At 34.9% G+C, this 12,867-nt stretch overlaps 1 protein-coding gene across 5 annotated transcripts in view; it reads right to left on the bottom strand.

Moving 5' to 3' along the window:
- The window catches only part of LOC134527337 (PX domain-containing protein kinase-like protein), a 160,837-nt gene that overhangs the window by 94,810 nt on the left and 53,160 nt on the right, over positions 1-12,867 (bottom strand). For all 5 annotated transcript variants that reach the window (XR_010074166.1, XM_063359921.1, XM_063359924.1 and 2 more), the window contains exon 3: positions 6,518-6,614. Coding sequence is in view for 4 of the 5 variants with exons in the window: in XM_063359921.1 (XP_063215991.1) it covers positions 6,518-6,614 (97 nt within the window). In the remaining variant the exon portion in view is untranslated. The remainder of the gene's footprint in view (positions 1-6,517; positions 6,615-12,867) is intronic.

The following is a 12,867-nucleotide window of genomic DNA, read 5'->3' as shown; positions in this document are numbered from 1 at the left end:
ACATTACCATGCGAGCTCTCCTCGAGTGTGCATGTTTTTCACAAGCACTCGCTTGAAAATGGGCTTTTGGTGGAGGTTTTCATGTTCGATTTGACCTCATGTGTGTAATAGAGCAAAGAGTATGCCCCTTAGTTAGAACATGTGTTTAATATGCAGTAAGGCCTTTTTTGGTAGACATAAATTTATCTTTTGTTCAAGTGACTGCAGTGCACGGATTCATGAGAGGTGTGTAGTTAAAAATAGCAATTTGATTACTCATGAGGGATTATATTTATGTGTAACGCTCACTAATACTGCAGCTATGTTTCGATCACCAACAAAGAATAATAAAAAAAGAGTCTTTCATTCTGACATTGAACAAGCAATATTTTTGAATCACGGGACAATAGTGCAAACAACTCTCAAGCAGAAACTGTCAAGCTGAACAAGAAGACGAGTACCCTGACGGAAAATAGTCCAGATGAGAGTGTAAAATCTGTGTTTATAATCTTGACAGAAAAAATAGATGTGCTAACTGACCAAGTAAAGGACATGAAAGAAGAGAATGTCACACTGTGAACAATTATATCATCTTTAAATGATAATCGTTATTGTGCTCATTGTGCATTAATTACAGCAAACAGGCTTTCTCCTCATAAAAATAAATCCTATAGCCATGTTATGAAGGATGGACAATATATCCCTTCGGCATTTTCGCACAGACCAATGGCCACACATGGCACACGGGAACCCAGGCTCACGCAGCTAAATAACAATGCAGCAAGACAGTCAGAGAGTGTCAACAACCCACGGGGCAGCGTCAACGCCAGCGAGGAAACTGCTGCACCGCCGTCTGCTGACACAGACCACTTCACAACCGTGTGCAGGCGACATACCCAGCTCAAGGAGTCACCTTCAACTATAAGTAAACAAGTGAAGGCAAAAAAAAAAGAAACAGGTCCAGCTTGGAGTCCGCAACAATGTGAACCTTAGAACAGTGGCCAAGCCAGTTAGACCACGCATGAAGGCTACCTTTGTCTAAAGATTCACCCCTGATGTTCAAGAAAACAAAATAATATCCTACATTAACTCTGAAATAACGGTATCAAACCTCAAGGTTGTTAAATTGAAAACCAAATACAAATCTTATTCTTCCTTCTCTGTGGCTGTTTCTGAGACAGATTATGATCAGATTTATAATACTGTTTTCTGGTCCACTGGTTGCCTTATTAGTTCGTTCTAGGGCGCCTACGAAACAACCAATTATTCACTCCTGATGTCACTGTGGAAAGAAATAAAACTGACAATAGCACTATGGATCAACCTACTGAGGCAATCGGAGGTGCCTGCAATTAAATTATTGTAATAAATTGCCAGTCGAGGATGATATTCATATTTATTAACAAAATGTAAGAGGTCTTCAAACAAAAGCAATCTCTTTTTCTGAAAAGACAAATTCGGTTAACTATCCTATTTATGCTTAACTGAAACATGGCTTAATAATCATTGCTTAAACTCCCACTATTTTCCAGAAATATATTTTGAATTTCGCAGAGATAGATATTATGTTAATACCTCTTGCACTCGGGGTGAGGGAATCCTTATAGCTATTAATAATCAAATTATTTTCACATTCAGTCTAGAAAAATAAATTTGATCACCATAAATATGAAGCTATGTGGGTATAAATTTTAATTATTAACACTGAAAATTTTTTAACTGGTACCTTTTATTTACCCCCTCAATTAATTGTTGCAGACTATAATGAATATTTATTATTCTTCTTAGAAGAAAAATTAACTAATTACACTAACTGTATTCTTGTGATTGGTGATTTTAATGTGCCAGGTATAAACTAGACTAGCAATCATACCCAAAATATTATTACAATAAGAGTAAAGGATGTAAACTCCTCGAAACCATTAATTATATTAATATGGAAAAAAGTCAATTTTACAGTACCTTTTACAAAATTGCTAGATCTAGTTTTGTGTAACTTTCACCTAGAGGAGGTTGCCAAATTTGTGGACCCTTGGTTGATGAACATGACTATCATCCTGCAATAATTTGTACATGTATATTTAAAATCATGAAATCTAGAACCTCTAAAAATTAGTAAAATTACTATTCAATTCATGATTATAGTAAAGGGGACTATTTTTCATTATATTTGGCTTTAAAATTATTGACTGGTGACCAATTTATAACATGAATGATGTAAACCAAATGACATAATTCTTAACAAGCAGTACACAAACTATCAACCATTATGTACCCATGATCAAATACTACCATGATAAATATCCGGTATGGTTTTCAAACAAATTAATCCTTACTAATATTATAAATGCGAAAGTAACTGTCTGTCTGTCTGTCTGTCTGTCTGTCAGTCTGTCAGTCTGTTACGCTTTCACGCCAAAACTACTGAACCGATTTAAATTAAATTTGGTACACAGATAGTCTAGAGCCTGAGAAAGGACATAGGCTACTTTTAAATGCAAAAAAAGAGTTGTAAGGGGTTGAAAGGGGGGGATGAAAAGTTGTATGGAAGTATCGTCATTTTTAGAGCTAGAAGCTTGAAACTTATTTTTTAGGCTGTTGATTCGATACAAATAAATATGTCATTGAAAGTTTGTAAAAGTTTTACCCTCAAGCGTGTAAAATAACAATAGGGAATAGGGGATGAAAGTTTGTATGGAAATACCTATGTAAGGTTTATGTGAATGTTTTATATGTTTGCGACAAGAGACAAAATATTAGAGCTATTCTGATGTAACATTCACGGAATCATTACAAAATGTGAAACTGAAGTTAACGCGAGTAAGAAACTTGCCAAGCACCGCGCCGTACACAATGAGTGCTGTGCAGCCGTGCCAGGGGAAGGGGGGAGGGGGGGGGGAGAGCGCGGTGTGATACGGCGCGGTGTAGGTGGAGAAATAGCTTAAGTGTGCTTACCTGAACGGACAGACACGAGAGGGCAGACGAATGTGCTACACGCATGCGAATACTGATTTTTTCCGCTGCAAATTCATTATTATTCACTGCAAATTGATTATAATTTGATTTGCTTACATGATTTTTCGTTTATTTAATTAATGTTCTTCGGGAAATACAAATAACTTTAAATAATTTAATAAGCTATTTGCAGTGAAACACTGCAAATAGATCATTAAAGTATTTATACATATGTGTCTTATTTGTAAAATAATTAGCCTAAATAATTAAAAATACTACCTAAAGACACTATTCCATGCGGACGAAGTCGCGCGCACAGCTAGTTAAACTAATAAAAATCAACGAACATTATTATAAAATGTATAAAAAACATAAAAATGATTATCGCTATTTTCGTTTCTCTCATCAAAGTAAAATCAAGACAAAAATAAGTGGCAATCTGATTTAATAAATAAACTCAAGAGTAAACCTAACAGTTTCTGGAAATATCTAAAGCTCCTGAAAGATGGTCATAGGGAAAGTTTAAACCTGATAGTGAATGACACTCATTCAAAATCCTAATACTGTCGCAAATATTTTTGGTAAACATTTTGCAAAAACATATGTTACGTCTTCAGATAACATACTTCAATCGAAAGACATTAATATTTCAGTGATTGAAAACTGTAGTAATGACATTAATATACTGGTACCAACAGTTATTGAGAGTCTGGTCATGTAGTCTATTAGAAATCTGAAGTCAAGTAAAGCTACTGTTTCTGATGGCACACCTAACTTTATAATCAAAGGCTGTATTAACATATTTATGCCAATATTAACTCATATTTTCAATACTAGCTTTAAAAATATCACCTTTACTTCCACATGGAAAAATGCACTTGTGATACCTATTTTTAAAAAAGGAAAAAAATATATATGTTAAAAAATTATAGACCTATTTCTTTGTTATGTAGTTTCTCAAAAGTTTTCGAGAAAATTATATATAAGCATGCCAATTTGCATCTGGAAAACATACTTTTGGAAAAACAACATGGATTTTAAGCAGGAAGATCTACTGTAACAATTTTTGTTCGACTATGTAAATGATCTTTACTGCAATATAACAACAGCAATCTGATGCTATCTATTTCGACATGAATAAAGCTTTTGACAGATGCCAGCATAACTTAATTCTTAAAAAAAAAATGTGCAGTTTAGGTTTTGACAAGCAGTACGTATCTTGGTTCTCAAACTGTCTCACAAATAGAAACTTCTCATTCAGAGTTACTAATGTATTAAATGTATTATCTACAATCTTCCCTGTTTCATTGGGTGTTCCTCAAGGCAGTAACCTATCTCCACTTCTATTCAATATTGTCATCAATGATACTATATGTGTAATAAAAAATTCTAAGATATTAATGTATGCTAATGACATTAAATTATACAAAACTATAAATTGTAATAATGATTGTGAAGATCTTTAAAGTGATATTTTAGCTGTTCAGGCATGGTGCTCTAGCAATTGTATGTCACTTAAATACGAAAAAAAAAATTTGTATTACTTTCACAAGGAAAACATGCCTTATTACCTATAATTACCAAATCGCAAGTACCGACATTAAACGTGTGGACCACATAAAAGATCTACAAGTCATATTAGATACTAAACTTTATTTTCATCAGCATGTGGATAGTCTATACTCAATAGTACCTTCGGAACTTAGGATTAATCAAATTTAGTACATTTTCCACAACAACACCTGACTCAATACTGTGTTTATTCTACACTTAAATCAGATCAAAATTAGAATACTGCTCTGTAGTAGGGAATTCAATTACTACTACGTACTCCAATAGACTATAAAAATATCCAGAAAAAAAACATTTAGGTGTATAGATATAAAAAATTTATGTCATCTGACATCCCTTATGACTATACACTATACTACATTTTTTTATCTAATTCTAAAATAAATTCTCTTTTCTACGAATGATGCACTATTTCTCATTAATTGTTTTATATATTGTTTTTATTCCTGAGCTTTAATATCGTAAATTGGCTTAAGAATAATCAATTGTTACCTTCATATTAGTAACACTACAATTAAAACACATATACAATTCTATCAATTCAATTGCAATCATGAATGGTTCAGAAGCTACATACATATTACAATGAATACCCTTGAAAGTTGAAGTTTTGTCTTGCTATCTTTCTATATGACAATTGTCTCAGCAATTTCTGTTCAGGAAATCTTATTGATTAATCTTATTAAACAATTATATAGTCCTAAAATAAGTATTGTTACAAATGTGAGAGACAAGACAGCGATCAGACCGGGCTGGCGGCCAATGACATCATTAGTAATAAATTAAACTGTACTAAGTAATTGGGCTATCCCTTATGAACCCAGTAGTTCTCCCCGCATAAATCGTAACAGTATATTTATTATATTATATATGTACCTGTCTAAGCACACTCATTTTGCAAGATCACTGCACTCGGGACAACTGAGTGTGAATAGAATTTATCAAAAATTAAATTTGATTCTAATTTGGCATTTAAAGTTATAGTTCCTTTCTTCAAATAAAAAAAATTGCATTTAATACAGTATTCACAATAGTTTGAAACTGCTATTAATGTGCTGTGAATGAAATTGATTTAATAAGGTCCAAACTAAGTAATAACTCACTGAATTCATAGTACAATAATTTAATACCTACCTGGTCTTAGTAAGTCTTCTTATAATATCTAAGGGATTGATATACTGTAAGTCTTCAGTTGAACACAATTCAAAACAAATATTATTTTAACACAATATTGCGTAAAATACAAATAAACAACTTATTACCATTAGTAGTATTAGCTATTTCATGTTCTTTAAAACTATAATAATTTTTAGAACTCTGGCCCTAGTTACATAAATATGCTTGAAAGACAAATCAAACATAAATATTCATGTACATGGACATAACCTGTGAAGAGGTTAATATATAATTTAGTAACAACAGCAAAATTAAGTGTTCCTAAACAGCAAAATTAATAAAATGTTAATTTTGTTTAACTGTAAGCGTTCAATAGGTCTTTCTAAATTGTTTTTACTATGTCACCAGAGTGTCCATCTACATGCTTCTGAATGCTTCTACATGCTTCTATATGGTTGTATAAGTTGCAGGAAGTTGGGTAGGGGTGAGGGAAGGGGAGATAAGGGCAAGGAAGGAAGGGCCAGCCAGGCTGCTGCCAGGTCATAAAAGTTAATGGAGGCAACTCCTCCTGATACTTGTGTTACTGACGCTTTCTCTGTTCATATGTGTATTATTATGTAAGTGATAAGTTTAGTATGTGTAATTACGACAGTTTATAACTTATGACCTAATTATGTATGTTAAATGTGCTTGTATGATAATATCTACACAAGTTAATTTTTTTACGGGTACCGTACCGTACCGTACTAATAAACTTCATCTTACTATATTCCACCAACTTAATTTCACAAGCCTTAACAAAGTCAGACTGAATCAATAACATCAGGTGGAAACCAGTTAGCTATTGGTTATGCTACTAGGACCAAAAATGTAATAACTTGAAACATTTTCTTACCATGGAATGGAGTTGAGTAATTGTCTGGGTCAAGAAACTTCTTGACAGGAAGAGACGAAGCCAAAATGGGATTCATCAGAATGCAGTTTATGTAGTTCTGAAAATATAACCAAAATAATCACCACTAACACAAAATGAAAACCAATACAAAAAAAAAGCTTCTCAAATGGCAAAGTCACAACAGTCATCCATAAAATATAGTCAATTATGATTACAATTGTAACCTCACATTTAATTTTACTTAAACTTTTAGAATATATAAAACAATTTACATGTACATTCCTAGAACATTTCTGAACATAAAACAAAACTCAATTTTGATGATACTGTTATGGGTGATCTTCTGAAGCCCTTGCCCGATAAAATAGGGTATCACTTTTGAATTTTGTTATGAAGCGCTGGTGTGAAGTTTTGTTTTTCATTTCATCCAAAGAACATGAAAACTTCATTCCTGGTCAACACATGTTGACTGTGCAGGCGCTGCTCACACAATCTTTGACTGTAACTGAAGCTCCTTCATCAAACAGGTTATATTGGATATGGAAATGTATGTTCTTAGTACACCTCTCAACGTGATTCCTAGCCTCTTCACCACCAGGTTGCTTGTAAATGTATGTCACTGCATGAAGCATGGAAATGGTACATTGGAAAACGTGTGATGGACTGAATGTTACGGACTGAAGTCTATTATGCTTGTCCATTGTGGTGTACATAATTGACATAGGCCTAGACTCCTACCCCCTAATTAGGCATAACCCACAATGCTCCCAGAAAACCACGTCAACTTGTCTGTAGGTTAGAGGACCTAGTGAGGCTTGTACAAAGCAGGTTTAGAACAGTCTCGTTCATTTAACCGCCACGCGGCGGTAAACGCCGCACCTGATGTTCAAGCTACCTGCACACTTCTTACGAACAGAGTTAAGAATTTTCTCAGCCACGAAGATATGGTATATAAACCCCATCTGTCTGGAAGAGAAGCAGCTCGACCATCGACGAGAGGTGCCCATGTCGCTACCACCCGTTGTCGCTGCTGTCTCTGCGAAGCTCTGGCCGTCAGCAGTTATGCCCAATCTTCACAAGGGTGAGCTCTGCAGTTCTCAAGTTTGATGATAGACTTTGTATGTGATGTCACTGGAGTTAGACGTCACAAGATGCTCAAGAGTGAGCGAGTAGTTACTCGTAAGGTGAGTAGGAAGTTTTTTTAACTTATAGGATGAGTTTGCCTGTTGACAAGCCAAGATGACGGCAAAGGCAAGGCAAGTAGCAAAACTACACTAGTCATTAATTGTTTCAACAAACTCACTGGATGAGTTCATGTGTGAGGAGCAATAAATGGAAAATACTCATCTATACATTACTGCAGACAACTTGAATGACTATTCGTTGGAAACTTACATCCCTACCGCACTTTGAGGAGCGAGTTGGAGTGCGTTCCTATATTGCACTTTGTGTAAGTAGCACTCGTTCAAATACGGAAGAGCAAGTACAGAGTTGTGGGAACTATACTTTCACAAGAGTCTTTGGATACTAGATTATTGCAGCATTGGAGGACTCTTGACATCTGGATGGCGCTCGTATGAGGAAACGGTAGCAGTTCGACGACACTCGTGCCAGGAGCAAGTGGAGGGAGACGGTTGGAGACTCGTTGTGGAACTCGTCAATGCTTGACCACAGGACTCGTCACAAGCATTAAAAGGTGAGTAGTTTCATTGTCAGATACCACGTGGTTTGCAAAAGACTAGTAAATTCAATATGTAAAGTTTACGTTTAAGGCATTTAGTTGGCGTATTAAAGTATGGCTTTTAGTGTTGTGTATTTTGCATTGTAATGTTTATTCAAGAATATACTGACACCTTGCCTCTTGTTACTGCTAATCTAATAACGAGAATATAAATGTTTGTAGAATTTTAATACTGTTGACATTTAGCCATTTTTTTTGTGTATCTTAAGCTATAAATATTGGAATTAATACTGAGTGTTTGGATTTAGTGACTAATGGCTTGAATTAAGCATAAATTGTTGAATTTTATTGCAATGCCCGTATTAACCCTTTGGTTGGTGAGGTAAAAATTAATTTTTGTGTATCCTCTAGAGGGAAGTTTTCAAAAAAAAAAAAATTTTTTTACTAAATTTTTATTTCTTACAGAAATCTTAACATTCTTTAGAAAACTACAAATTCTTTTATTTTTTTTTTGCAAAAACAATTATTATCATTAGTTTTAAGAACCTTCAAAACATTTTAAAACTGACATTTTTAATTACATTTTTTTTTTTAAATACATATAATAATAACATATACACATTGTACACACCGATAAGATATTTAAGAAAAATCAATATTTCAGTGATCAAATGTACTTTTAATATTTTGAATAAATATTTTAATATTTTAATAAAAATTTAAAATATTTACAAACACAGTTTCTTACAGTGCAATCCATTTTGACTCGAAAAAAGAATGTCTATGAAAGATTTTTATTTCAAGTTTCAGGATGAAATTATTTCGGTACTTACAATATTATACAAATATAATAAACAAAATCTGTTAACAAATTTAGAAGTTTTTTATTGTGTGGAATGTGGTGAAGCATGGATGTACGCAGAGTCCTACATCACATTCTGCACACATCCACCTTGTTTCTTTTCGCCTTGGTTTGGTCTTTGTGCTGTGCTTGCACACGTAACACTGTCTTTGTGGTTTGGCCTTCGCTGCTGTTGATGGCACTGGAGTTGGGAAGTGTCGAGCAGTTAGCCGCAATGGTGTTGGGGTGATCACAGCTGAGCGCCGCCCACCTTTTGAAGGCTTGCGCGTAGGACAAAACTCCTGCAGTAGTTGTCGAACCAAATTGAGTCTGAACTGCACCAGCCTAATTTTCTTGTTATGTCTGATATTGTACATAATACAGGCATTCAAAATTATTATGTCCAATATATGGAAAAACAATTTTTTGTACCATTTTATTGTCTTCCTAGTACTATCAACAAAACTTATCTGCATGTCAGCCTTATCCACTAACCCCATGTTTCGATTGTAGTCAACCACGGACCGAGGCTTCATTATGCTTTCACCCGATGTTCGGTCTTTTTTGTCGGTTTCGACAAACACGTGGTTATGAACAGTAGTAAGCATGCAAACCTCCCTTTTGTCATGCCACTTTTCAGCTAGAATGTTTTCTGTGTGTGAGACTGCACACTGACCTTTTTTTACTTTTTGTGGAAATCTCGGCATTTCTTTCCTGTTTGGGCGCACTGTTCCGCATGCACCCGTCTGATGTTCAAAAATAAATCCGAACAGTTTTGGGCTTGTGTACCAATTATCTGTAAACAAAATGTGACCTTTGTCTAGGTAGGGCTCCAAAAGTGTAATGACGATAGAACCTGAAATGCCGAGATCGCTGATTTTGACAATGTTGGTTTCACTGCCAGTGTAAACAATAAAATCAACAATATATCCTGTCTCACAGTCACACAAGACGAACAACTTAACACCAAATCTGTGCCGCTTGGATGGAATGTATTGCTTGAAGACCAAACGACCCTTCCACACCATAATGCTCTCGTCAATACATAAATTTTGATGCGGCTTGAACAATGTCTTGAATTTCATTTTGGTAGTTTCCAAAATAGTACTTATTTTGTACAGACGATCTCCGTGTGGCTGACTGTTGCTATCAGAAAAATGTAATAGACGAAGTAAGAGCAAAAAACGATCCTGTGAAAATATTTTTCCAAAAATAGGAGTAGACAGAATTGGGTCAGTGGACCAATAATCATTTATACGGTTTTTAGCTGTGTGGGGCATGAGTATAACTACAGCTAAAAATGTATAAAATTCTGAAACATTAGATTTCACCCATTGTTTGAGTTTTGATTTTTCTTTGACTTCAAATCTTTCTGTTATGTATGAATGGTACTTATCCGATTCATCAACTATGTGCTGGACCAAATCTTGATCAAACAATATTTTGAATACATCCAATTCACTGAAATTTTCCGGCAAATTGAATTCATCTGTGAGCCCCGAAAAAGAATTGTCAAAATTAAATGTCCTTGGTTGGAAATTTTCATTGTTTTCCCAATGGAAAGAGTTTTCTGTATTAGTTGGAACATCTATGCTCACCTCTGTTCCTGTAGTTGCATTCATGGCACCTAGACTGGAAACTGCATCACTGTCAGTGTCTATGTCACTTACACTTTCATCACTTCCTGATTCCCAGTTAGCGATAATTTCTTGTAATTCTTTTTCAGAAAGTATTTTTCTTTTGCGAGATGTGGCCATTATTACAAAAATTTTTAAAAAAATCACATACGAATAACAGTCATAAAAACATTCGGTAAAACAGTAGCACTATATTTCTACTTCTACGAATTTATGGCCAATAGATAAACCCCGGCACTGAACATCGTTTGCACGAACAAGCCACTTGTATATCTTAGTAATTCAAATTCAATGACACAGGCATAGCAATGGAGTACATATCAGACTGAAAAATAATTGCAATAGAAAAGTGGTCTATACCTCCGCGAAAATATTGTGCTGTAAAGTTCTGAAAATGATAGCTATAGGCTATCCATCTTAGTAAGCTCCCAGTGGAAAAAATTTTGTACTTGCTGCTCAAACAATTCCTTCATCAATACGATTACTAGAATAGTATATTGTATAGAAAACAGACATGTGGATCATAATATTTACAAACTTTATTTTAAATCCCTTTCTTTTTTCGCACAGATTTCTGGCTATTATGAAGAGCCTATAGTTCAGTATCTGTGACCGCGAAAATAAAAGCACTCTCAAATAAATACACCCCTGTTCACGTTACCGGGAGATAAGAGCAGATAAAAGATTGACTCTGCAATTCTATAGGTGTGCGACTGTTGCTATCGTTCTAAAACCCCACATATAAGGACTTGACTACGCCGCTATCTGACGCATTGTGTTTCACCACCTTGTAAAATACGCAAGCATTTTAAAAATCACTGGGAATCATTTTGTAAACTGTACAAGAGAATGTAGGACATTACAAAATATTATACTACTGCCAAAACGTAAAAATATGGTCATACTATTAAATTAAAGTTAAAAACGTACATTTACGTTCATACTCTCTAATACCATTAAAAATATGCCCGTACATGTACGTTCATACTAGCCAAAGGGTTAACTTTTACCAAGCCTCATATTTACTTTTTAATTGAAGGCACTACAAATTTTTCTTAAAGCCTTTAGATTGCTAAACCTATTGCTATTTTCCTTGATCTCTATTCAAATGTTTTTTTCACAGCTGAAGCAACCTAGACCACTTTATGTCAGCTAGTCCATTCTTAATTATGAATGAAAAGTAAACCATCTTGAACATGTGCAATTTGTTAATAAATGTTTGGCCCGCTCGCTTAGTTCCAAAACTGTGTCACACCTAAATAGATGTAACGAGACTTTTCAATATTACCACACCAAACTGCCTGAATGGAATGGAAACAATTAAAATTGACAAAAGGTGTCACAATTGTCAAGTCAGTGAATATGAAAAAAGTAAGTGTTTATCTGAAATGAGAAGACAAGATACCATTCCCAAGATAAATTGTGTTTTCCACCCATGACAAAGCATCATGTGAAGCTGATACATACGGCATTCCCTTGAGAAAAAAAAAGTTACAATAAACGTGCTCGAAGAAGTTTAATAGGAAAACATACCTCTCCCTTTACGGGGATCTCACTTATGGTATGAAAGTGAAGACTGAAATATTTTATCTGCATGCTGTTAAGTTTTCATTATCTTAGCATCAAGCTGTTGACATTGTCCAAGAAGTAAGCCACACCCCCCCCCTCCCCTACGCCCAAAAAAAAACACTTCTTGCTCCTCGACCATTGGCATGTGATGTGTGCACGAGCATGAGCCGGTTGAACAGCATGACAGTCACCCTGGCAGGGACAATGGTCAGTGTGACACACCCCTAACTGCTATTTCAGTCCACAGGGAGGTGATCCTTTTCAGCAGACACTCAAGTAACCTCACAATGTGTCTTAGTGTATTAATACAATAGCAGTAATAATGGATGCGTATGTGCCAGAAGCTAATGTCTTTATTTTATAAATTATCGTTAGTGCACTTAAATAAGGGTTCAAACTAAATTATTTCACATATCACAATATCTATATGTAATTATGTAATTGTTTATCACTTACAGCATAGTTGTTAATTAGTTTGAATAGTTTGTATGTCACGAGACGCCCCGGCTTAGCATAACGAGAGCATCCCTTTCCCGTCATCTGTGTGCACTGACAGAGTTAGATACGACCAGCACCCCAAGGACTTTAGCTTCACCGCACTGCTCTTTAATTCTGAACTTTG

The sequence above is a fragment of the Bacillus rossius genome, chromosome 1, assembly GCF_032445375.1.
Source record: "Bacillus rossius redtenbacheri isolate Brsri chromosome 1, Brsri_v3, whole genome shotgun sequence".
Lineage (NCBI taxonomy): Eukaryota > Metazoa > Arthropoda > Insecta > Phasmatodea > Bacillidae > Bacillus > Bacillus rossius.
This window is presented reverse-complemented; position numbering and strand designations above follow the sequence as displayed.